The 27,679-nt window shown below is 40.6% G+C and overlaps 1 protein-coding gene across 3 annotated transcripts in view; it reads right to left on the minus strand.

Moving 5' to 3' along the window:
- Window positions 1–969: 969 nt before the first annotated feature.
- Window positions 970–27,679, minus strand: part of tll1 (tolloid-like 1) — a 69,058-nt gene continuing 42,348 nt past the window's right edge. For all 3 annotated transcript variants that reach the window (XM_085409556.1, XM_085409557.1, XM_085409558.1), the window contains exons 10-22: window positions 26,391–26,506; window positions 26,038–26,140; window positions 25,251–25,367; window positions 24,863–25,008; window positions 24,256–24,451; window positions 24,019–24,144; window positions 21,336–21,496; window positions 21,042–21,222; window positions 14,752–14,877; window positions 11,795–11,922; window positions 5,169–5,382; window positions 4,635–4,885; window positions 970–2,679 (exon numbers count right to left, since the gene is read on the minus strand). In XM_085409556.1, the coding sequence (XP_085265682.1) occupies window positions 2,545–2,679; window positions 4,635–4,885; window positions 5,169–5,382; window positions 11,795–11,922; window positions 14,752–14,877; window positions 21,042–21,222; window positions 21,336–21,496; window positions 24,019–24,144; window positions 24,256–24,451; window positions 24,863–25,008; window positions 25,251–25,367; window positions 26,038–26,140; window positions 26,391–26,506 (2,000 nt within the window). In that variant the 3' untranslated portion in view covers window positions 970–2,544. The remainder of the gene's footprint in view (window positions 2,680–4,634; window positions 4,886–5,168; window positions 5,383–11,794; window positions 11,923–14,751; window positions 14,878–21,041; window positions 21,223–21,335; window positions 21,497–24,018; window positions 24,145–24,255; window positions 24,452–24,862; window positions 25,009–25,250; window positions 25,368–26,037; window positions 26,141–26,390; window positions 26,507–27,679) is intronic.

Raw genomic sequence — 27,679 nt, forward strand, 5'->3', positions numbered from 1 at the left:
TTTAATAATTGATAATTTGTGCAATTTCCTTTTAGAGGACAATGAGGAATTCATATTTTCAGCATGACAAATAGAACTGAAGATCCACGATGTTGTTTTTTCTTCCAAACAGTTACTGAACAATGAAACTTAAATTTAATCCAGTAACAAAGATAGAGTTCATCTGTACTGCCAGTGTGGGTTTGCGCCCAGAGTCCAAAGAGATGCTTGTTACGTAAAATGGTAAATTCTGACTGTGATTGTTTTTCTGTCTGTGTGTTAGCTCTGTGATGCACTGCCCTATATGCATACCTAAAACAGGTTTCTGCCCTTCTGAAAGATGAAAGTCACAGAGCTTTATGTTTTACTTGGTTCCCAAAAGCATTCTCTGAAGTTTCTCTGAAAACTTTTTAAAAATGATCACTAAAAGTGATCGTGTTGATAAAACACGATGCTGTAACATCATTAAAACATTTTTGGTGGCAGGTTATTTAAATGAATGCAGGCTGACCCCTGCTGACAGCACAGAAAGAACCCAGCTGCCCAACAGTCTCAGACCCAGTCAACAAGTCAAGTCTTAAATTGAGGTTTTATAAAATACAATATGTGTCACTGGATAAGTTATGAGGTCACAAAAACTGACTGGGTTGTCTGGTGACTATAAATTTGATCGGCAAATTCAGTGAAAATCCATACGGAAGCTTGTTTCTGACACTGAATCTTGATGTATTTTCCTAAAGAAGTCCAAATTATGGGTTATTATCTCAAAAATGGATTTAAGGTCAGGTTTGGTCTTAGACTTACTCATCTGAAACTCTCAGAAAATGTTCTGCCATCCCCAAAAAAGTGGGAAAGTAATGCTGTGAGAAGGTTTCAGATATCAGATATCATGCTGTCACATGATAACCACCTCAAGGTAAATGCTAGGATTTTATGAACAGATTAATATTTCCTTTAAAAACAAAAGACAAAGAGAACACGAGTGTGGCTTCAGCCTGTGTGTATTTTAATGACCGATGCAGAGGACGTCATGTCAGACCCAGAGGTGGAACGATAAAGCAAAAACTACAGTTAACAGTGGGATCAGGGTCACCTGGAGCTTGGCACATACAGCAATGAGAGATTCAACTTAAAAACACACAACTTAAAAGACACACACGCACATTTGCTCTAGAATCACCTACGACACACTAAGAGAAACAACGCAGCCCATTTGCAACACATATCCTTCGAATTGTCCTTTTTTCCCCTAAATGCACAAAAAACACGCGTATGTGTGCATGTAACCACAAAAGTGACACAAACACACATGCACTGCAGATATCGTCTTACACCCGGACTTCACGTTTCATGTCTTTTTGTTGTTGCTAGTTTTTTGTTTTTTTTTACAATTAAACCAATCTCACCAAACAAATCAAAACATGGCGCCGACACGAGACGTAAGAGCGACGTCCGATAGCATACATTTGGTTCTAAGGCAATATTGTAGTTCCATAGGACTAGTGCTGTTGATTGCAGAGTGCTGTTTGCACGCTGTCTCCATTTGAAAGCCTTCATTCAGTCTTTCAGTGTATTCTTTATTTTTAGCACCATGGGAATCTCTCCTTCAGTCACTGACTTTCAAGAGACAGCTGTGTAAAATATTCCCTTCTGCTATCCTGGGAAGAAGAAGAAAAAAAGAAAATCACATGTTCACTGTGGAGGAAGGGCAACTGGACACACCCACAACTTACAGTGAGGCTTAACATTAACATCACACATCGTTTTGGAAGTCTTTATTTGCATTTAATATTCTTTATTTTCTTTTTATTCCACAATCTGCATAAGCTGTAAGCAAGAAAACCACCAAAACGGCAAAGGGCAGACTCGAGCCTCTTTGTTCTCCCCCCCACACACACACGCACACTCACACAGTAAACACAATGAGTTTTACAATACAAAGACATGGAATAAAATAATCTGCAGCCGTTCTGAGCTGGGCTGAAGAGACCAGTTCCCAGGCCTCAAAGGCAATAAAAATGTTTGTCAGCAGTTTGTCGTGGGTTACTGTGGATGGTAAGCAGCCGTCTGATCACAGTACGTCGCACGGTTCCAGACTCTGGACTCCCTCCTCGGATGCATTTTTAAGGTCTTTAGTTTCTTTGGCATCCACGGTTTATATCTCCGAATATGAAACTAGTGTTTGTGCTTTTTATTTGCATTTGTTCAGCTCCGGGTATCTCAGTGAATCTATATGGATCTCCTGCAACCATGTCGTCCTGTACTGATCACATAGCTTTGATGTGCGGTAACAAAACCATCTCCTCCGTGAAAACGGCTCGCGCGGTCATCGGCGCAATCCCCCAAGTGTTTGCTGATAAGTCTCGATGTTTTTCCTCGTCTCATCTCGGAGTGCAGTGACCTGTGTGGAGCCACAGAGGGAGACAGATATCCACAGAAGAGTCATCTTCTTCTCATAGCTGGCCAAGAGGGGACGAGCTGTACTTTTCTCATTGCCGTGGTGAAGGTCAGGGTAACAGTGGCTGGGGCTGCACAGAGGTCAGAGGTTACGGGCTACGACTGTAGTCATTTCCTGGTGTGAAGGTTCTCCTGGAACTTGGTGCTCGTGTAGAGGATGTGGAAGCCCTTCTTGCTTATTGTGTCGTCGCTATGGAAACGGATCAGCATAGCATCTCCAGGTGAGTAAATCCCCTCTCTAGGCTGAGGAAGGGACAACAGACACACAGTGAAGAGATTGCTTTTATATATTTCAGGATACAGAACTATGCAAAAGTTTTGATCCACGTCTTGACTAATTTCTATATATTTTGCTTCCAAGCAGCCAGACTTTCTTCTGCTTTTCTAAAGTGCTTTTAAGCAACACTTCTCCAGCAATGTTCCCTCTAAGCTGCGCGCGTGCGCAATTGCGCCCTGCTAGCACGGTCTCTGCGCAGAAAAAAATCTACGTTGCGCACAAAAAAAGAATCTAACCTGAATTGAAATTAAAGTAAATATGTTAACAATTCTGTTTTGCAGTGTTAGTCAGTGAGTGACTGGCTGCTCCCGTATGGTATTAGAACGATGCCACCTTATCCCATAGTCCACCCAATAATGCGATTCACATTCGTATATACGCAGCTAATCAACGTCGACAGGCTATGACAGCGTCCTTATGTGCAGACACCGGTGTTTTAGCTAGCAAAGCGGCGTGGCTGATGTGGAGTGAAGCCACGTTAATGACAACGTGTACAACCATTGGAGATGTGAGCAGGACAGACGGAACAATTGGAAAAGTGTGGACTTTATACCAGTTTTTAAATTGTGTTGATAGGCCACGAAAACCAGAGTTATGATAAAAAATATATGCAATGTTTGGCTTTCTTCCTGAATACTATCGTTGTTTATATTTACTGCGGGAAGAAATGGTAAAAACGGCGTTTTATAAGGAAAACATTGGCTGCTTTTTCACAAATTTTCAGTCCTTGTACCTGAACAATTTCATGATGATGTTGTTTTTGTTTGTTAAGCCACTAACACTGACCTATGAATCATCCAAGCATTAAAAAAATACCTTCTCAATGGATGAAACAGTGTTGTATATACACAAAACAGATAACTTAGCAAAGAAAAAGTCTTAAATCGTAAATTTAGGCAATTTGTTATGAGCAACCTGTTTGTTGAATTTATAAAATATGTCACAGATAAGACAGTTTGACATATATAAAAGAGTATTTTTGCACCAACAAGGGCTGTTTGCTGAAAACGTGGCACATCTTGGCATTATGTACAGAAAGTCATGCCCTTAAGATCTAGCTGCTATTCACTGAAGCTTCATCAAAAATGGTGTGGGTCTTTCTTAAACAAGGCAAACAGAAGTAAAAGGCTGAGGTATGTCAAACATCCAAAGAACTGGACTGAGAATCAGTGAATCCAAATTAAAATTTTTGGTTCAAATTGTTGTTAATACGTATGGAGGTGATTAAAATAGAGGTACCACACAGTGATTGTCTGCTATCATGGTTTGTGGTACATGTCAGCCAGTGGTGTTGGGGATGGTGTCAAAATTGATGAAATTATGAATGCAGTAATGTATCATCACACTTGGATCCACCATGCAATATCATCTGGACATTGTCTGATTGGTAGACAGCTTCATTTTTAGCATGACAATGATCTTAAACACACTGTCAATGCAGTAAAAGCATATCTGGATAGAAAAACAAACAATGTAACACTATCATGGACTGGCTTCCCCACCATTACTAAAACAGCGTGGGATCATCCAAAGAGGAGCTTTGACTGTCCTTCAAGAAGCCTGGAGAATTATTCCTGAAGACTCCTTAAGGAAATGACAAGAAATCTGCCTAAGAGAGTTCAGGCTATGTTGAAGAATAAAAGTGGACTTTCAAGCTCATTAAAACTGCCTTATATACTGCCTTTCCTATGTATGTTTGCACATTTCAATAAATCGTGAACGCTGCAAAAGTTAACATTGCAAAGTAATACAATGCACATTTATAAAACTAGTTAAAGCTTCACTGACTCAAAGTGCCAAAGCAAACTCATGTCTAACCTGAAGTGTTTCATTGTCGACCACTAAAACATGTGGCGAGTCCTCCACAAGTCTTTCAAGTTTACAGAACTCAGAGACGTCCCTGAAAATAACGGTAACTCACCCCTGAACCGCAGAAGCGTCCCAGTCGGTGTGAGTTGGCATCATACCCATTATAGAGCTCGATGTAGTCATAACCACAGTCGGCCTCCTCCTCCACCTCAAATGTAATGAAGCTGAGCTCGATGCCGTAGCCCTGTTCTGCCGTCAGCAGCCACTCGCAGTCAGTGTGACCCGGATAATTGTTGTCTCCGAACTGGGAGTGGGAGTAAAGGTTCTTCTGATGAGCTTCTGCTTTCAGCCGACCTCCACACTCTAAAGAGGCACAAAGAAAGGAAAAAGTATGAAAAAATGGTTTTTGGGGCACTTTTTGTTCTTCCCAGCAGTGAAGAACTAAAGTCAGATTTCATGACGGGTTATTTCAGCATGCACGTGCTGTTAAAGACCACTAGAGGGGGACATTGCTCCTAACTTCAATTAATTACGCTGATGACTTTGAGTGATGCTCTCGACAGATATGGTCTTGCACAGTGTTCCAAGAACAGACTTAAAAAATCGACTTTATTTACTACATAAGGATATTTATATGACCACAGACCTGTTGAGTGTGAAGCTTGGAAACCCTTCCTTTGCACTGAGGCGTCAGAAATGAAGCGTAGGTACATCTTGTTGCCAGTGGACACCAGCGACTCCGGGATCTTACTGCCACACAGACGACCCAAGATGGTGGCTGTGTCACTGTCCCCGTCAAACGCCTCCAGATGGTCATAGGCACATTCCTGATGCTGCTCGATCTCAAACTCATTGAAGGTCTGAAAAGAAGGAAGCGGGGAGAATGGCAGAGACGGAGAATGAATGAATGAGTGGGTGTTAAGACAAGAACCTTATAGGAGCTACCAGAGATACTCAAAAGGATACTTCCTATATTCACAAAAGTGCTAAGAGTGACCTTTATACAAGTTGGCGTCGAAACATTTCTCTATTGATGAAATCACGAACTTACACATGTATCTGCATGATTGGCTGGCAGGTGACAAGCAATTCAAGTTTGTAATTCTAAAAAACATGTAAGTTGTCACTCTGAGAATTCAATCTTAGGGTTTTACAGTTCTGAGTGATGGTAGCATGGCTATGGTGTCATATGCTAGATCACGGATGTCCAACTCGTTTTACATCATGGGCCGTTTTGATCTCATGTGGGCCAGACCAGTGAAAATCCTCTTTTGCCTGGTGTGTAGAAGTTTTTCTATGATAAAGACAAGCTATTAAGATATCTTTATTTATCTTCCTTCAACCCTACCTAACTTGGCATTTGTGTATGGACAGCAAAGGAAGAATTTCATTGCACAGAGAAATGCTATTTCTTCTGTACACATGACAATAAACACTTTGAATCTCGAAAGAAATGCTGCTGTGATAAAAGAAAGAAATCTGTCAGCACATCTCTTAAACTGTAAGAAATTAATGTGTAAACTTTTAGATAAAGTTCTGGTCGTTGCCCAGACTGTTTGGTAAATTTAAAACAGAACATTTCTGTTAATGCACAGCTTATGTCCTATTTTTTTCACCGTGGATCTACTTTTCTGTCATTTAATTTTTTATCTACTACTTAATTACTTTGGTAGTGTATGAATGGGGCATTTGGGAGGTCTTTATCAATACAAAAAGCTGTTAAAGTAAAAAGTCCAAAATGTATGTGCTTCTTCATGTTTTCCAAAGCTGCTCAGTGCATTTGATTGGAGTCTGTGTTGGGCTGATTCTGCCCCTGGGCCTTATGTTTGTCACCCTGTTTGGTCAAGAAAACTACATCTAAAGCCGAGTTCCTGATTTAACTCTTGGCACTACATCTTTGCTGAATTTCATTTTGCTGCTTTCGCTCTCTCTCTTTTCCCTTTGTTTTCAATCTGTTTCTGCTATCCAGTAAAGGCAACACGCTCCGAAAAATCTCTAAATATGCAAGAACCCTTTCGTAAAGATGCTGCACTACTAATCTAATCTCTCTTTTCCTGAATTTGTATCATCCTGGCAACAGGCAGGCATTCTGAGGTCCCTCACCGGTCTCTCTGAGCGACATTAGTTGGAGAACGGCACGAATAAAATCCCTAAAGTTGTTCAAGTCACTTTTCCATCTCACTTCTTCATCCAGGTGCTGTTGAAGGAAAGGGCTTAACTTTATCTGCTTGCTTGGCTCCGTAAAGCAGATTAAATTTGTCCATGTGAGGCACGAAGAGCAGAACTCGGAGATCAACAAGCTTGTAGGTACGAAAAATATTTCTGTAGTGTTTACAAAGTCTCAAAACGTGAGGGCTTTATTATTTTAAAGAATTATTTATAGAACTCAGGAATGTAGACAACATGTGCGAGCTGAAGGAAAAAATAAACACAAAGAAGAGCAGACTGAAGGAAGAGAATGGATTATTTCCAAATGTATTGTGTGTTTTTATGAAGAAATATCTTCACGGTAAGTCTTTCATTAAGCATCAAATCATTTTTTAAACAAAGAGAGGTAAACATGAGTTAATGTAGCTGCAATGGAAATGCATTATTGCACTGTTATTGGGTTCTAATTAAGCATGAGATACCCAAATTCCGTCCCCAATGAGCTAACTGACTGCCTGTCAGGCGCATGCTTAAAGCTTCCCAAACATCCCTGGTCAATAGTACTGTCAGTCTAAGAAATTCCAAAGCAAAGTGAAGTTATTAGAAAGTAATTAAAATTAGCTGAGGCCACAATACAAAAGAAAATACACACTGTCTCCTCAACCCCATATTTATTTCTGATTTCATTTTCTTTTTCCCATTTGTGGCAGATTAAAAATAATTCTTGTCATTGTCCAGGCTGCATGATATATTACACTGGGTTGTTTTTTTTAATGAAAGATGCAGGATGCTGCATATCACGTTTAGGCTGTTAATCTATCAGTCAGATACGATCTCGTTTTAGAAAACAAATGTTATTTTCTTTCTGAGCGTCAGAGAAGAAACCCCCGGCCCATGCAATGCCTCCACGCGGACCAGCATGTACACAGTGTCACGATTTATAATCCAACCATGTCACCGTGAGCTGAGTCATAACACCTTGCAGGCCTCGCTCCCACACAGTCACACACTTGATTGGGTCTGTCACGTCACCATAACCATCACAACACTCTGATTTTTTTTTCTTTTTTTCCATAAACCAACTGACTTGAAGCAGAAAGGGGGGTGAAGGTGGGCTGATGCGTGGATTTCATTACACAGATGGGAAGTGTTTGATTCTGAGGTCGTGATGGTTTCCAGATGTTTCTAACCATACCTCAAGCGAGACACTGGTTTGATGGTCTGACTTGAGCCGTGTACTACATCCAAGCAAATTGTGTGTGTGTGTGTGTGTGTGTGTGTGTGTGTGTGTGTGTGTGTGTGTGTGTGTGTGTGTGTGTGTGTGTGTGTGTGTGTGTGTGTGTGCCAGACAGAGTGAGGAATAATTAAATGATCTTAATGCCATGTTCAGATTTCTGGCATTTTATATGTCCTTCTTTGATGTCATTACTGTGGAGAAAGAGAGCACCCCTATTTATTATATGCATACATTTGTACTCATGTCTTTGTGCATACTCACTGAAATGCATATATCTTTATTGAAAAGAGAGTTTACTAACATACAACTACAAAAAAACTCCTCAAAATCTAGCATAAGGGGAATACATCGTTTGATTTCGCCCTTACCCTACTTCTAAGCTGACTGTAACACTAAATCAAATGAATTTTAATACCTGACCTAATTCCCCCCCCCTAAAAAAAACAAAAACAAAAGTGCCCTCACTCCACAAGTCTAAAATTTAAAACTGGTCCTCACAGATATATGCAAAGCTAAAGTGCACAAAACAACAAGTAATATTAAAAACATAAAGACAAAGGAGTGTGTATTTAGTATCGTTTGAATCACACAAAGTTACAAAGTTACATTCAAAACGGGAGCAAAACCTCGTAACTGTGCTATCGCAGATGATGATGTAATGTGTTTTGGTTACATAAGCGGTCATTAGAGATTATCAAAAACTAAATGACGATGGATGACAGTTTTGATAACAAGCCCATATTGTGGCTGCAGAGTGGAAGTAAGGTGAAGAGCCAAACGTTTAATGCATCCTTTCAACAGTGTGTGTGTGTGTGTTGGATAGAGAGAGACACATGCATGGGAACATGACTTTAGGAGGATTATCTAAAGCATCCTGTGTAAATGTGAGCATGTGAGTGATTTCATTCTTCTGTATTTGTTTTTATTATTATTTTTCTTTGAAACCAACCTCTGGAGCTGAAACATGAAGCCAACACAAGGTTTGTTTGAAAAGTTAGTCAATCCACACAGACCTTCCGATAAAAAGCCCAACATCTACATTACATCTGAAATAAACAGTTTTATCCCCCATTTAAATTGCATTAAGACTTCAAATTATCCATGATTAAAAGAGTGGCTGTTTTGGTGAGGGCGGCTGACATAGATGGCTGTACTGTAGCTGGCAGAGGTCTGCTAGTCAGAGAACTGGACTATTGCTGTAGCAGGTTCCTGTGTCTGTTTTGTGCACCCATGCAGTGGATGAGCCTTGCTAGACAAGCTTGCTAGCATTAGCTGATAACACAGTTACTCTACCCTGTTGTTTAAATATGCTCACGGCAGTGTTTTTATACGAGAATATCGGTGACGCAGTAGCTCATGTGGCTCATAATCAATCACAATTCACAGGTTGTTGCCTCGAAAATAACAAATGTGACCTTGACCTTGAGCACAGACTGCATGAAGACCTGTTAGGACAGAGGTAATAAACTCATTTGCATTACATTTTACATTGTAGGTGTCGTGCTTTGATCTCTGGTGGGCCGGCCAGTGAAACTCCCCTTTCTGTCAGTGCGATGAAATTTTAATACACATTTAATCTCTTATATCTCTTATATCTTAAGATCTTAAGATATAAGATAAAGAAGTGCAATTTCAACAATGCATCCATTCTCTTCCTCTCATCCTTATCAGGAGCATTGGAGGGGCCTGGAGACGGGATACACCCTGGACAGGTCTTCAGTCTGATGCAGGGCTAACACAGAGACAGACAACCATTCACATCTATGGGCTAATTTAGAATCACCAATTAACCTAACCCCAATAACCACATGTCTTTGGACATGGAAGGAAGCCAGACTACCCGCAGAGAACCCATGCAAACACGGGGAGAACATGCAAGCTTCTTGTAAAACAAGAAAGACTCTCCAGATGGGAGAGTCAAACTGAGGAACTTCTTGCTGCAAAGCAACAGTGCTAACCACACCACCATGCTGCCTCACAATGTCAACAATTTATCTCTGTTTTTTTTCTACATAAGAACACAACGTCAGATTAAACTGTGAAAAATAAAGGTGTAAAATTATAGAGAAATTCCTGCAGCTCATAGTATGTATAAAGTTTTTGTTATTTTACAGAAAATGTCTCTTTTGTAGACTCATAGTAGTTCTAGAGTAGATGGTGAAAAAAGAAGAACTTTTCTGTAATCTAATTGTTTAATTTGGTGTAGTATGAATGGCCTTCGAGGATGACTTTATCAGTAGTAAAAAGTCCAACATGTATGCCAGCATTCACATTTTCAGTCATTCAGTTGGCCAGATTGGAGTCTAGTGTCAGTCCAATTCTGGCCACTGAACCTTATCTTTGACACCCCTGTTAGGTGGTTATTTTGTATAAATATGATTAAATTCTGACCAGTACTGATTCAGAACACAACTCCACAAACCAATTAGAGGCCAGGTTCCTCCCCCTGTTATTTAGTCCCTTGTGAGAACAAATATGAGCTCTGCACTTATGACGTTCATACCTTTAGAAAGTAAAAGTAGTAGTCTAACAGTCAACTAACAGAAAGTTACTTGAAGGCTGCAATAATTAACAGATTAAAGCCATTCTTTAATCTTAAATGCCACTGAAACTCAAACCAATTTTGGCTTCATAATTGAGAAGTCTTACTAATACTCGTAACGAGTGACAATACATATTATAGTTTATCTTTGGTGGACTGCGCTATTTTCTGAACTTTCTGAAATGTATAAACTAAATTATTAATATATTTAAGAGAAAAGTTACAAGTAATCATCTTTTTGCAACATTTCTTGGACAAACAGTGGAAGCAGTCATGATGTAAAGTAAGGTTATGACTTGTTTACAGCATCATCTCAACATGTTTTAGTTGACCTGTCTTGTGCTTTATTACGTTCTTAAATAAAATGTTTGGTCAAGATGAACATTTTTAGAAGCTGAAGACAAACATCAGCTGTCATTTTATCCTCTGAAGTGAAACCCCCCCCCCCCCCCCCCCCCCCAAAAGATTGTATGTCATCGCTGGTTTTCTGTTTTGTTGTTCTGACATGTCTCCATCTCTATCCATCCATTCTCTTCCATTTATCCGATTCAGGGGGGCGGAAAAGGCGGGGGTACACCCTGGATAGGTCGCAGGTCTGTTGCGTGGCTAATGCAGGGAGACAGACAACCAATCACACCTATGGGCAATTAAGAATCATCAGTTGACCCCACAAACTGCATGTCTGTGGAAACGCAAACTCCACACAGAAAGACCACTATCATTGCCCCTGTCATCACCTCCATCAAGCAACAGTTCAGAGTTAGATTTCTCCCTTTAAATGACTTCCTAAACTGCCAAGGACCAAATAACCATTCAGATTTGTCTTGGAGCTAAAACTATGCTTAGCTTGCAATTCTCACATCAACTTCTCTAGAGAGGCAACACTGAAATGTCTGAGTTTCTGCAGCAGAAACAAACACTTCACTAAATGGTACTGGAGCTCAATTTTAATGGTGTCTTATAAACACATACATGTGCACCAAATTAGAAAATACGCAAAAGACTTTGTATGTGTGTGTGTGTAGGCAGCACACATGCATGCACAGGCATAGAAAGGCACACTGACACAGATGGCCACTGCCCAAGGCCTTTCTGTAATGCATGAGCACTCACTCACAGTTAGCCCAAATATACAAACATGCACTTTCTCCCTCATTCACATTTGGGTTTCATAAGTGGAACATGAAAGGAGAAGCCAAGCCAAGGCTTTACCATACAAGATGACCCCACAGACAGAATGGTGCGTCGTTACAGTGGGGTGGCATTCCTGTGATTTCCAGGAAAAACACACAGAGAAAGAAAAGCCTGACAATGTTGAACCCGCTTTTACGTGATGCACACTTACAATTTTGACTCTGTGTCCCGGTGTGGCTGTGATGTCCCAGGTGCACTCTTTCCGGCTGGGGTACTTGTCTGGCCAGTTTGGGCTGCTCAGGGTCCCACTGGGACTGTGGATCTTATGCTCACACTCGGCTGGAGACACACACACACACACACACACACACACACACACACACACACACACACACACACACACACACACACACACACACACACAAACACGCAAGAGCACACACAGAGAGGAAGTTTAAAAATCATGGCTGCACAGGAAAAGGTCAGAGGAAATGGAAAAGGAACAGGAAGGAGAGAAACACAAGAACTAAATGAGAGAAGAAGATTTCAAAGAAGCACATCCTGGTGACAAGTTCACAGTGGGTTTCACTTGAAATTGGCAGCAAGCTTTGCACAAACACTGCAGTGGGACCTTTGCACTTTCTATACTGTAGCTGAGTACATATATGTATATGTACACTATTTGTATACAGTAATTAAAGTAAGAACCATATCATTATTTTGGATTTGGGTGAGGAGGTGGGCCTGAATGCTTTCTATATGCATTCAGTGAGTTTAGACTGACAAACAGTGTACATTTGTGTAACCATACCTGCACATGTAGCATTCAGAGTCTGTTAAAGATTGAATGCTTTTCTAAACACCATTGCATTCATTGGAGAAGTATCAAACTCAGTGGTTTTTGTTTTTATTCCTGACGACTACTCTGTCATTTGCCCCACTTTCTTTGATTTTAAGGCTTTGTCAGCTCCACCTACTCATTACATTATAGAAAATCGTACTCAGCAGTCAGCTCTTTGTTGCCACAGAATCTCAGAAAGCGCAATGAAAAATATCAGCTGCACTTCATTTGTCACTGATGGACGAGTCTGGAAACACACAGGAGCTGTTTGTTAACACTGACTACTTTCCTCCTGGAGTCTGTCTCAGGTTAAAGCCGTCCAGAGCAGCCCACACACAGTCACACATGGCATTTTCATGCATTCGATTTTAATGAGACAAATGCTATGGCTTTATGAAGGTGCGGGGAGGCAAAAGGCATGCACACGACAAAGACGATGTGTTTGAAAGTGATGGCTTTTATTTCTCAGGAAAACCAAACTCATGTACAGCATGAAATGGCATCCACAAGAACAACACGTGAGTCTGAAACAGCTTTTTTTTCCTTTTTTCTAGCATGCAAAGTATCACATACAGATGTCAAAATCTGATTGAGTTGCTGGTAAAAACGAACAGTTTCAAAGTCATTGCAAGAGTTTAAAATGAGATCCCTGAGACTTTAAAGGATGCTGTGTGTCATTTTTTATATTTCCCACTGGTGTGAAAAGCCATAAAGGTGAGTAACAATTATGCTTAATGATGAATCCAGGGTGTAACAACAATTGCTGAAATCTTCTCAAACAAGCCGAAGCTCATGTATATATATAAACAGGGGCACAGGCCGTGTGACGGGAATATGAATTAGTGTGACACGGCAAGGCTCGCTTACACTGGTGTTGTGCACATATAAACACACATGTACACACAGGAAGACAACGCTACACGCAAAGCTTTCAAGGTCCCAGATGTTTGAAACACGAGTCTTTTTATGAGCATCACGGGGAGTCTTTAGTGAGGTGTGTATGTCAGTGCTGATGTTGTGAGTGTGTGTGTGTGTACGTGTTCAAAAGTTCAACTTCAAAGAGCTGTGTATAATATGTCCATTCAGCAGGGTGTGTGTGTGTGTTTGTGCAAGTGTGTGTGTGAAAGTGCAAATAACCTTTAATAAATAATGTTTTCTGTCAAACTAAAACTTTTTTCCACCCTTTGTCCGTTTCTCACACACATCAGAGTGAACAGAGTTTTAGAGACTGCCAACTGGTTTTTAGGTCATCTGAGAAAAGTTCAAGAGTATCAAGTCGTTTAGAGTGGAGCATCTCCTGAAGTTAATCCCCTACATATAATTTATAATGTCACAGTTTTGTGGGACATTTCTGTGGTAATTAATTTGGACTTGGTGTGTTTCTGTTTCAGGAATGTCCTTTAAGAACAGTCCAAGTTAGGTCTTTTTTAGTCTCACTACACAAAATAAATACTCTTAATATATAATTAAGTTTTTAATTTTTGCTGATGATTTTGTCTCAGTTTTTGTTAAAGAAATAGTAACATTGTGTAATATGTCATGTTTTGAAGTTCACCTGAGGTTGTATTTACCTAATTTTAAGACCTGTTGAGGACTAATTTATTCTTAATATATCCTGATATATAAAACCTTAAACTTGTGTTCCATTTTGCCTGTAGTGCTATTTATTTTGCCTGCATTGTTTTGGTCTGAGCAGGTTCACACAGCACCTATTTTCTTTCTGTCTGCCAAGCTTTTCACTACCCAAGAGGAAGAATGCCTCTACCTGTCCCGAGGCTCATGCGAGTGACAGCGTGACAGGATGTAAGTACTGATGGCGTCTCCCCTCAGCTGAGCTTTAACGTTAGCTAGCTGCATGCCTTCTTTGGTTGGTGGGTGTAGTTTGACAGAAAGAAAGCAAGGTCATGATTTCAGGAAAAAAGACATTCCTGCGGAGTTTTTCAATTTCCTTTTTCACTGGGGCGCACTCCAAGGCAAATGCCATAAGGTTTTATTATATTCAGTATATTGCAGACATTTCTACAGTGGACATCCCAGAAATTGGACAACTCTCACTTGAACAATTTAGATGAATAAATAGCGCCACAGGCCAGAAGATTTGGGGGTGAACTGTCCCTTTAATCTATGTGAAAAAATATAAGCCAAAGAAAAAAAACTCCCTCAAATGTAAAGCCTGCTATCATGTGGATGTGTGTGGACAGCGCGTGATGGATGATGGCTATTCTTATGAATGAGCACATGCTTGTGTTGATGCGCGACAGCATGCACGTGTGCTCCGGTGCTTTTATGCCAGTGTGTGTGTGGGTGTGAATGCACATGAAACCCACCTTCCTTACAGTCATGTTTGTTCTCATGCAACACGAAGCCATGGCGACAATGACACACGTAGGAGCCCACCGTGTTGATGCACTCGTGTTGGCAGCCGCCGTTGTCCTTGCTGCACTCGTCTTTGTCTATGAGGGATACACATGCAACACGTCAGTGATGTGGAAACATCAGAGAGATGAGATGGTGGGAAGGGAGAGAAACAAAAGAGGACAGTAATGAGGTGCGGGTGCAGTGGAAAAGGAGAAAATGAAGACAAGTTAAACATTTTATTGCAAGGCTGAGAGTTAAAGCCCAGCAGGATGATCAAGTGAGCCATCCCGGCTTTGAACGCTCTCTGCAGCTTACTTTTGTTTTTTTACTACAGTAACATCTGGAGATCAATAAAGGAGAAGTTACTCAAAAAGGCAAAAGTTTGCATTGATTGCCACGGAGAAGAATATCTAACGAAAGAAAACAAAAAAAACTTTCTGAAGTTTGTTAGTTTGTGTAAGTCTGTTGTTGTGTTGCAATCGTCTACGTTCAGGTCACAGCAGCTGTCTTATTTAGGTTTACTGAATTTTGATTATTCTTTGTGTTTATTTTGAAAGTATTACTTCCCTTGTGTGTCCCAATGTGTTGTTTTGCGTCCTTAGTTGTCCCTACTTTGTGATCCATTAACTTGTCCCTGATTAGTTTCATCTGTTTTTTGTTAACATACCCTGCTTGTGTATCTTGTTTGTGTACTTGTTTTAGTCTGGGGCCCAGTTGCAGTCGAGCCCCTGTAACCTCTCTTTGTTATGAGTGTAACACAGACTGAAAGCACGCGTGGCTGCTGAAGGGTCTCTTAATTAATGGGTAGGGTAGAACCACAGGAGTAAGCTTTGGGATGCACTTGGCTTTCTCTAATGATGGAAGAAACTTCAAACCATCTGCAGTGATTTATACAGCTATCAGATGGAAGTAATAACATCATGTCCATAACTTTCAACATGCATACACTCTAATGAACAGTCTCTGTTTATGTTATTCGTATTTTAGTGTAGAGAGACAGAATATCAACCAAAAATCCAGAAAAAAAAACACATTACATAAAATGTATAAATTGATTTGCATGTCATTGAGTAAAATAAGTATTTGAATCAAAACAGTCTGAATTCTGGCTCCCACAAATTGGCTGTGTGTCCATGTGGCACACAAATTACAAGATTGTAGACCTGCACAAGGCTTAGTGAGCAACAACACCATCCGCAAGATGCTTGGTGAGACGTTGACAACTACTAGTGTGAATATCAGGAAATGGAAGAAACATAAAATGATCATCAATTGCACTTGGTCTGGTGCTCAAGTCAAGATCTTGAATCACAGGGTTAGGATGATCATGAAAAAGGTGGTAGATTTGGTAATGACTTGAAGACAGTTGGGACCAAAGTCACCAAGAACACCACTATTAACACACTATACCGTGCAGCACCAATGAGGTCTCCCTACTCAAGAAGGCATATGTAGAGGTCTGTCTTAAGTTTGCCCGTGAACATCTAATGATTCAGAAAAGGCTTGGGGGGGAAGTGTTGTCGTCAAATGAAATCAAAATCATACTCTTTGGTGTCAACTTCATCTGCCAAGTCGGAAAGAGGAGAAATGCTGAGTATGACCTAAAGAACACCATCCCCACAGTCAAGCATGGAGGTGGAAACATTATGGTTTTGTTTTTCTGCTAAGGGTACAGCAGGATTTCACTGGCTTAAGGGAACAATGAATGAACCTCCTTCCCTCAGCCAGAACACTGAAGATGGGTCGTGGATGTGTCATGACAACAACCCAAAAAATATCACCAAGGCAACAAAGGAGTGGCTAAAGAAGAAGCAAATGAATGTCATTCAGTGGTCTAGCAAGCCTCTTTTATGTAATGTGTTGTAATGTGTTTTTTCTGCATTTTCAGCTGATATATCTCTTGCTGCATTAAACTGAAACTATAGTAAAAGTGAGAGAGAGTTCATTTCTTTGGAAGTGAGCAAACTTGCAAATCCAGCGGGTGATCAAATAATTATTTGCCCAACTGCATGTCATAAACTGTATGATTTTTTTCAATTCATCATTCATTTTTGCTATGTGCTGATACATAAAAGATTTCATCATTCATCAACTGTATAGGGAATTGGTCAGAATCCAATAAAAACTTCTTAGTCACTTTTGGAACCTTTAAGCCTCTGTATTTATGTTTATACCCCACCATGGTACTTTACAGTCCCATCATATACTACATAATTATGTTAGATTATTATTGGAGCTACATATTGGTTGTACTGAGTAAAAGACTCCAATATATATGCAAAATATGAAAAAATATTCACAAGGTTAATATAAATTAAATAGTTTGTTTCATCATTCAATACACATTACCTCAAAATTCAGAGTGAACATGTGGTGTCTTGCGAATGTTTTGGGAATCTGAAGAATCTGAATAGAATTTTAAAATAAGATTTGAACACCAAGTAAATGCGCATGCTACAGTATTGTTTGGTCTGTTCATCTTTTAGTCCATTGTTATGCGGTTGCTAGGTAACATGATGATGTTGATGAATATATCAAGCATCAATCAATTTGTTGCTATAAATTAGAAATTAGTTATTGTTGTGAAATGTCAATGATACAGTACCTTTCGGTGTTATAGATGCATAATAGCTGCAAATGGATTATTTTATCCTCTTGGTAACTGGCAACATGATGACATCATAATGTCTGATATAGATGAGAACCTTCAGGGCTTAAGATGTACTTGTGTACCAATGTTGTTTGCACCACTCCCGATCATGTAAGAGGAGTTTTTAGGTAAACAGACACAGATTGTTTGTGTTATAGTAAAATGTTTGGCTTGGCACAGAGTTTGATCAAATTGATCCGGTTGCAGGTTAAAGGTGGAAACGTTTTAAAGTCCAAAAACAAACTCACTTCCCAATCATTTTCTCTCCCTCATACTCAATTTGTGGTGTCCTCTAACCACTTGGATTCACCACAGGATGGGCTGGGTGAGAACAAAGACTTTGGTGAGGCTGAATCCCGGGTGGAGGCGGAAGAAGCAACGGAAGGTTCGCTCTGCTCGGGGTTGCCACGTTAAGCGCGGAGACAGAAAGAGGCAGAGGAGGTGAGGATGGATTGCAGACCGCACAGGAAGACAGAGGATGTATGGGGAGAGTGTGGGAGCACAGTGTGTTTGTGACTGAGAGAGAAATAGATTCCTATAAAGAGATGTGAGATTAGACACAGACGCCGAGTCTCACTTCAACTTTGGAGCTTGTGAATCAAACTAGATCTGCTTTTAATGAAACCACTAAATCCTCTCTCTCTCCCTCTCTTTCTCCGTGTGTGTTTGTCTGTGTCTGCTGTGGTATTACAGTGCTATTGTGGGCTCAGTCTCACCCTATCACAGGCTAAGAAGCTTTGCGGTCGATGCTACACAGTGTTCATTGTAGTTGTCTTCAGGTCAAGCACAAAATGTCCACACGCACGCACGGGCAAACACACACGCACACACACACGGATTAGTAGTATGTGGGAGGCTGAGGGGACCTCCCTAAAGCTGCTGGCTGTTCACCAACCAAAAGCTATCCCTAAAAGCTTCTGACAGTAACTGAGCCACACAGCAGCTTTTAACACACAAGTACGCACATTATTCGTATCTGAGTAATTTCCTTTTGCAAGCCTGCCCCACTGAACTGTTTAGCTGTGTGTTAAAGGTGTGCTGCAGGTTAGTTGAATGCAGTTAACAGCTTTTCTTCCTCTGAAGTTGAAACTGTCCTGATTTTCTCTTCAAGTTTGCAGTAAATTGTTTGAGTAAAAAAGAGAAATCTGTATCATAACATCCAACAAATTTCTCCCTGAAACAGCAAGCGGGGAACATTTGTTGTATTTTTAGTGGAAAACCGGGCTGTGTCCCAATTTCATACTGTTTAAGACTGTCTTTGAGATTGCAGTTTAAAAAAAAACCAACGTACATATATTTGCATACGATAATCATGGCCCGGATTTATGAAAATACATGATGGTGACAATACTTAAACATTTTGGATAATAAAAAGCTTTTTTCACATCATGCATGCTATATTTCTTTTGGCCAGCTTTGATGGCACAGATTTGAGGGGTGTTGTTTCAGTTTGCACTGTGACCACATTCATTTCCATCTAGACTTGGATTTTTTTCTCCTGTATTGATGATGGGAGAGTCTTTTTCAGCGCATCCCAAACATTCTTAATGGGATTAAGGTCTGCACTCTGTGATTACCAAGCCAAAGAGTGATGTGTCATGCTTCCCAAACTGCTCTTTTACTCTTAGAGCCTGATGAATCCTGGCATTGTCATCTTGGAACCACCAACAAGGAAGTAAAAATCCGCTGATGGAAAAAGCTGACCACTAAGTGTATTCAGGTACTCAACTAACCTCATTTTTTTGCAGGGCCACATTACGCTGCTGAATCAAGACCTGACCAACTGAACCAAACCCAGATCATAGGACTGTAGCCAGAGGCTGGCAGTAGGGAGTATTGCTTCATTTGCCTCTCCTCTTACTCGCATCACTGTCCTACTTTCATTGTTCCAGAGTCCAGTCATTATGGTCTTCAGCAAACTGGAGCCACACTTCTTTGGTGAAGATGATGGTTCTGCATTATACTTCAAGGTCTTTAATAATGTGTAAACCTAATGCTTCTTGGTTCAGCAATCTCCATTTGTTTTATTTGCCTGATGCAAACCAATAACCCTTTCAATCCTTCTGAAAAACAATAACATGTTTTTCACAACCACAGGATATGTCTTCTAACATGGTTGGTTAAGCTCCTCACAGCATCAGTTATGGTTAAATAACCTGTTACCATCCAAAACATAGTAATCACTGCAGTAATTATCTAGTGTAAGTCTTAGTTTGCTTAGTTAACCAGGTGATGACTTGTTTTTGGACAGGTAGTGTATATTACTTTTCATTCAGTAAACAGTAAGTAGCCATATAGTACATTTATTTGCTGAATATTTTAGAACCTGTAAATTGATCAAACTCACCACTTTCCTCATTACTTTTTTCCATATTAGCTATCATGCAAACACTGTGTGACATAAAACAATAACTACACATTCATTATGGGTAATTCCATTATTTACTTTACTTACTAATTTTTTAAGGGTTTTCATTTAAGGCCTAGTTGGGAGCTTTAATTTGGATGACAGAAAGTTGTAGAATAACATCTCATAACTCCATATTATCACAATTTTAGTCCACCGAATCATAGATTTTATCAATAATTTGTACAATACTGGGACACAGAACGTTTCCTTCTGGAGCAGAATGGATAAAGAAAGGATCCACATCAATAAAGTAGGATCTATCCATTCCCTTAATTGACCAGAGCCAATCAGAGATCAATCCCGATTGTGAGGTCATGTTACCTCTGACCTTTGATGAGATTGCCAGCCTGGTGCCGACATGACCACGAGTTGAACTGACGCGCGTTACGTCCTGGCACGACTCAAACACAAACATACGCTCCTGACACTGTGCCAGTCTGTCTGAGGGGAGAGAGGGCAGAGAGCAGGGTGAGTGGAGGAAGCCAGAGAGCAGGTGGAGGCAGCATGAAAAAAAAAAAAAAAACAGACAAATATGCAAACAGCTCTGCATACACATGAACATTTCACCAAATACTAAACCATGCAAACAACCTCAAATGAATTCACAGCAGAGGGAGATGGGGACACAAAATGAGGCATGTAGATGCTCAAACAAGAGTGTTTATAAGAGTGCTAATGCCTCCTAAAGCCACTTCTTCTGCTCTGGACATTACACGGTTACCTAAATCTCTGCGGCACAGTCAGTGATGGCTTAGATATCAGTAGCAGTGTCTTTCTGCTTTTTTCCAAGCGAGTGTTTTACTTACCTAATCTAAACAATCTAAGCAATCCAGATTTTTTGGAGAGTGCAACATGACTGGAAAACTTTAACACAACACATGGCTAATTCTGACTAATCTCTCTTATTTCTCCTGTGTGCATCTCACCTTTAGACTGATATGTCTCGTTAGTCTAAACACTGAAACAGCTGCCAGCTTCAAAGGTTAAAATGTTTGCAGAAGGGGAGGATCAGTGTTCGGCATGAGTTTCTGGCAGTGTGACTGAATTCCAGTGGTGCCGAGCATGAAATACCAGAAACCGCCCCTGCACCATAATCCACTTCTCCTGTGTCCATCTTATTTAAAGACTCCTGACATTCCAGTAAAAAACAGGCCTGACACACACAGTCTCACACACGCTGAGTCACACGTGTGTTTTACCTGAGAAGAAGTGAGCTTTAAAGCCTTTCTTAGAAACGGTGTTGTCCGACTTGAACTCAATCCTCATGTTGTTGTACTGAGAGGTGATGACCTCCGGGACCTCGGTACCACAGTATTTACCATGCAGCTTAGAGTCGGATGAGAGGCCGCTGCGCACTTCTACGTAGTCGTATTTACACACCTAAACAAACAGGCAAGGCTCTTGTAACAAACAGTCACGAGGTGGCTGCTATTTTTACCTGCTTCCTTTCTCTCTCACTGAAATGTTGCATACAAATACATGGACGCACTCACCTCGTTGCCTTCAAGCTCGAACGCTTCAAACTGCATGGAGATGCGATACTGAGTGGGCGCCACCACCTGCCACACGCAGTTTTTGTTGGGTGGGTACTCTTTAGGCCAGCCAGGTGTGCTAATGGTCCCATTTAACTTTGATAGAAGACCACCACATGCCGCTGGAAACACACAGGTGTAATCAGTTAAGAAAAGACACAAATTCAGCTTTTTTTGCCTTCATTTGACAGTTGAAATGAACAGAGGAAACTGATTCTGTGTAAAGTAAGTTTTTTTCATTATTATAAAAAGTTTGGGATGCACCTTCTCATTGAATTTAGTTTGAAAAGCTGCTTGAAAAAAAGACAGCAGAGAGTATCTGAAAAGAGTTGAATCACTACATTTACAGTTGTAGACAAAAGTTTGCATCATGATCAACTGAAGTTTGCAGCTGCCCAAACGAAATGCCTTGTGGAGAACAGTTTTATAGTCAGACCAGACAAAGGCTGAGATATTTGTCTATTCACAATGTGAATAGATGTATGTTTGAGGGACTTTCAAATCTAAGACCTTTGTACTAACTGTGAAGCACGGTAGAGGCACCATCATTGTCTGGGGCTGTTTTGCTGCCAGTGGTACTGGGATATTGCAAAAAAGCGGATGAAATAATGAAGAAGCAGGACTACCTCCAAACTCTTCAATGTTACCTACAATCAGGATGTAGACAATTGAAACTTGAGTACAACTGGGTGTTCCAACAGGAAAATGATCCCAAACACACCTGGGATCATTCCACAGGTTTTGGAATGAAGAAAGCAGGCTAATATTAAGCTTCTGGAACAGGTTTCCCAAACCAACCAACCAATTTAAAGGAAATCTATCAATTTTGCCAAAAACAGTGATCATCTATCAAACCAGAATCATGCCAGAAGCTTGTTGATGGCTACTAAAAGTGTTTTGTCAAGGTGCAGCTTGCAAAGAGATATTTAACCAATTATATATTTGATCCCGTATGTTTGCTTTTGACCCAGTGTGGACTGAAGAAACTCCAAAATAACTTCAAACGTATACACCCTATATTTTTAAAAGGAAAAGAAAAAGAGAACAGAAAGAAATCATTAAAAGCCATTAAAGTTCATTCTTAGATCCATTTGTCGTGGTATTTATGCCCATGATGAATGTAAGTAAACTTCTCAGCACAACTGTATATGTTTTATTATGAAGCACCAGGAATCTCCAGCGTCAAGCAGAAGTGAAATGATGTTTTGGTCACTGTTACAACTACTACAACATGACATGATTTCACTTCCTTCAACAGCAGGATTTTTTTTAAATGACAGGTTAACCTTTTTTTTTAAAGAAAAGGTCACTTACTATTAGAGGAAATATGGCATTGATGTAACTAATTATAAGGCAACAGCAATGCTGTTATGCTATTATCAAAAATCTTATATTAAGAATGCTATAGCTAGCTAGCCCAAGGTGAGCATACATCAGGTGTCAGACAGATATGTTACCATTTGATTTTACTCGAACAGTTTAACCTTCCACATTTTTGAAATGCTCCAAAAATTAAAAGGATGTTTTATTACCTTTTCATCTTTGCTGGTTAACACAGACTAGAGAAAAAACTGATCAAATTCACTTTGCTTCTCTATGGCAATCGAGTAGCAATTTTTAAGGGGGATCGTTTCCATGCATGCTAATCACTGTATAAATAAGCAATGAGTAATCTAGGTACCTTAAATATAAAAATGTTTTATTATTGTCTCTCTTTTATGACAGCTACTTTCAAGCACCTGTAGTCCAAAACCTAAGCTAAAGAGGCGTAAACGTCAGCTGCATGTCTGTGCCCCGGAGAGTCACTGCACTACAAACACCTGCAGTTCCACAAATTCTGGTCGGTCCCCCAAAACCTTTACCACAGAAATATCCAGGTTTACGCCCTGATACAAATAACAGCTTCAGTCTCTAAAGCTATTTTTCTTCAAAACTGTGCTTTATTTTAACTCACTGCTTTTTGTGTTATTAGGGGCGGGGTCTGTTTGAGGCTTCACTGTTTTTAATTTAAAACTCTGAAATGCCTCTTAGCTGTGTTTGTGGTGTTGGAAGCTGTCGGAATACTCTCGAGGGAATTGTCAGATAAATAATATTCCTTGTTGTGTGAATCACTGTGCTAACAGCCTGACCAAGAAGTCCAGTTTATTTCACTGAGTGTAATCTAGTAGTATTTTAATTTAATTTATATGTTAGCACTAATTAGCGGGCATCTTTATCTGTGCATGTTGTGTAACAACATGTGTGACTTTATAGGATACTCACAAAACACCTGCCTCATCTAAGTCTCTCCTGACTGTCTTTTGACCACCAGATGTGTACAAAAATGTGGCTACTTCTCTGAAGAAATACTGAAAGGCATCAATTTAAGTTAATTTCACTAGAATAGCTTTAATTTCCTTCACTCTCAGAAGTGGTTTGGTTATTTGTTTCAATATGTTGCTCATTACAGAGTAATCTTGAGGGATTACAGGGCAAAGCATGTGGCCATGAATCAGAAAGATGTTTTTTTCCTGTTGACGGCGACCATTCGGATGTTTTTTAGTTTATTTTGCCAAGTAACATTCACATCCTACAGAAACACAATACAGAGGAATGCACATAGAAGCAGGAATGCAGCGTGCCAGGCACACATACTAACTGTTACCTTCACAGCTCTTCTTGTCAGGGGCTAGTTCATAACCTGGGTCACAGGCACACTTGAAGCTGCCGAGAGTGTTTACACACCTCTGTTCACATCCACCATTGTCTGGCTTGGCACACTCATCATCCTCTGAAAACACACATACACGTCAGAGTGCATAACAAATGCTTTGTGAAAACACAATCAACTGACGCACAGCTTCTCTTTTTCTCATAGTCACACACACACACACACACACACCTTTGAAAAAGTTAGCAGCAAAGCCGGCCTTGTTTACAGTCCCATCTGAGACAAACTTCATCCACAGCGTGTGTGAGGTAGAGCGCACGTCCTCGGGTTTGTCGTAGCCACAGAATCGCCCAATCAGAGGGCTTGTTTCGAGCGGGCCATCCCGAACTTCCAGGTAATCGTAAGCGCAGCTGTCGTGCCTCTCGATCTGCACCAGAGGTATGCACAACAAAAACAGTGAGATACACGAAACATCGTCCTTTTTACATCGAATCACGGCTCATGCTTAATCGTCTCCCTGCATCGTAGTTCATTTTTCCCTCTTAATCTAAGCTAAACTGAAAACACGACCTTTGACCTTACCCATGTGGAGTCAGATTGAGTCGTTTAGCAACCTGACATTTCAACAGCATTCAAACTACAAAACTAATCCTCCGCCGCCTGCTGTGTGTCCCTGCACACTCACACAGACACACACATGCATGCACCACTACATTTATTAACTTCTTAGCAGCTCTACAAGCGTGAAATTTGACCCAGACATTCCTAAGCACAAGCACGGGATACACATAAATGCATGCACAGAAAGGCACACACACACACAAAAGGAGTGAGTCACCTCGAAGGCCTGGAAGCTGAGCCCAACGTTGTATCCCTCAGATACAGCGATCCTCCACACACACTCTTTGGAGGGTCTGTAGTCATCAGGATAATTGGGAGACTGAATCTGCCCCGAGTCCTTGGTGATTTCCCCTCCACAGATCGCTGCACCGGGGAAGACGAGAGGAGAGAGAAAGGTTGGGTGTGCATCAGCTGCACTGACTAAAGACACCTGAAACACAGTCTGTGTACACTATGAATAATGAAAGCCCCGAGATAACTCACAGAGCACATAAGGTCATCAAATTCACAGGCTGGAATTATTATTCACAGTAATTATTAAAGGTCTCTGGATTCGAGTGTACGAATGCTTTTATTTGTTAGTTTGTTTGAATGAAGGCGTTTACCTTCGTAAATGGCAGCGAAGCCTTTTCCTACCCAGTTGCTGCTGCTGCGGAACTCAATCCACATCCTGCTATCAGTTGAAATCAAGACGTCGGGAACTTTATCTCCGCAAAACCTGCCTGTGAAACACACACGCAAAAGCAAACCCTTTAAGTCGTGTCATTCAGTGACTGCTGGGGCAATGCAACTCACAGCTGACAACATAGCTGTTACAGCCTCCTCGTTCATTTCAGTGCGATCGCTGCAGCTGGCAGAAAAAAATAAAGTCATCTGCCACTTAGAATGTACAGGCATTCACACTGTGTAAGTAGAGTGCACTATAGTGTGTCTACACGTATGTGTGTTGTAATACAACAGCATACTGTGGAAGCATGAAGACAAGAAGAGAAAACTATATTGCTGCTGCAATACTTTTGCCTCAGAGGAGTTTAAACAGCTGTGAAGCATCTTGTTATCTCATCAACTTTCACCTGTATTTCCTCGCATGGATTTCACATAACACCATTATGTGTGTTAGTGCAGATTGTATTGATGTATACAATTAGCGCAGTTGTCAATCCTAACACAGCCTTAAGAGCAATTAAATGAGTCAAGAGGAGTTTAAAAAGCCTGTTATCTATTTTAGAAAATTGCTCCTGCTTCTTAATCTCGGAGTTTTAAAAGCCAAGTGGAGTGGAGGAAAAGTGAGCTGCCACAAGCTAAAAATAGGAGTGAAGTTACTCATTAACTTAGTCAGGGAGTAATAGAGTAATTAATTTTAAGGCAGTCAGCCTGCTTCCTGCCTCTTACCAAGCAGCGGAGCTTTCCTCCAGTATCCATCTCGAACTTCAATGTAGTCATACCAGCACAGACTGCTTTTGTACAGATCCATGGTGGTGAAGTTCAGAACAATCTGGCAGAGCAAAAATATGGAAAAACAACAACAACAGCAAAAACGTGTTTAGTAAGTTTAGTACAGATCTGTTCATTGAAGATAAGGAGAGTGAGAGGACAGGAAGAGTGGCCTACCTGCAGTGTTAAGACTTAATCAATATCCAGTCACTCTGGCAGAGGTTGCTTATTTTTTATTGGCTTTGCATGCACATTCACTACACTGTAGGGTGCTACTGAGTGTGTGCGCATGCATGTGTGTATGTGCGCACCTTTTCTCCAGGTGTGACAGATATTCTCCAGACACAGTGTGTGTATGAAGGGTATCCATTGGGGTAACCAGGAGATGAGAAGTTGCCTGTTGACTCTTGGAGCGTCTCCCCACATGCTGCAATACACACACACACACACACACACACACACACACACACACACACACACACACACACACACACACACACACACACACACACACACAAATGGAGTTACATTTTTGTGGCAAACCCTGCCATCGTGTGCAGTCCTTTCAGCTTTGTACTGATGGTTTACAATCGGTACATTACTAAAGAACACATGGCTCTCATATTTATTATTACTCTCAACCTTCACAAAATGTTTTAACTGCCATTTTAAGTAAATATATTTCAGGCTATTTATTCAAAACAATAGCATCAGACATGCTCTGTTTGTGAGCCATTTATGTGTATATTATCTGATGCATCCATATGGAAACTGTTAGACATTATTTCTGACGTAGAAACAAACTCGCGTTCCGTGTTGCTTTTGGCTTCTTTCAGTTTTGCATGTAGGAGGCTACATTTTTTTGTCCCTGTGTGCATCCGTGTTCATGTGAGGTCCAACCTCAGTCATGAAGCCCTTTCACCATTTAGCAGAATTAAACATTCCTCACTAGTAAAGTCACTGACTGTAAGTGAATAGAAGTGGCAAACTTTTAATTCATCACATAGGAAAAGAACAACAGGGCTGAATGGAAAAAACAAACCCGCTGCTTTTCTCTCTTTATCCGTCATCTTGAGTTCAGTGCTGTCACTCTCTTTCAAAAGGAGGTTAGCCAAATGTGCCCCTCCAATCCCATGACGCATGCTGTTTTCCCCCCACAATGCCCTGGGGCTCTGTTCATCTGTCAGTGAATATGGTATCACTCAAATATGACCTTATAAGGCTGAAGTTGTATCTGTTTGCAGCTGAGACCCACTAACACAGACTCGCTCACTATAGACAATCAAAATTATTAATGGTATGTATGCATATAGTACTGAGCCACCCATCATTTCTTGATATTTTGCTAGGAAAATAGGAAATAGGTGTGTACTGTTTTAATGAGGTTGAATGTCAGTATTTGGTGTGACCAGTTTTTTCTTCAACACAGCCTGAACCCTCTTAGGCAGCTTTCTAGTAATTTCTTTAGGTAGTCTTCAGGAATAGTTCTCCAGCATTCTTGCAGGACATTCAAAGCTTTGGATGTTGGCTGCCTTTTGTTCTGTTCTCTGTCAGAATGATACTGCTTCAGTAATGTTGAGCTCCCGGCTCTAGGGAGGCC

Source organism: Rhamphochromis longiceps, linkage group LG6 (genome assembly GCF_057381845.1).
Source record: "Rhamphochromis longiceps isolate RC_006_pf linkage group LG6, R_longiceps_female_GT1.1, whole genome shotgun sequence".
Taxonomy (NCBI): Eukaryota; Metazoa; Chordata; class Actinopteri; order Cichliformes; family Cichlidae; genus Rhamphochromis; species Rhamphochromis longiceps.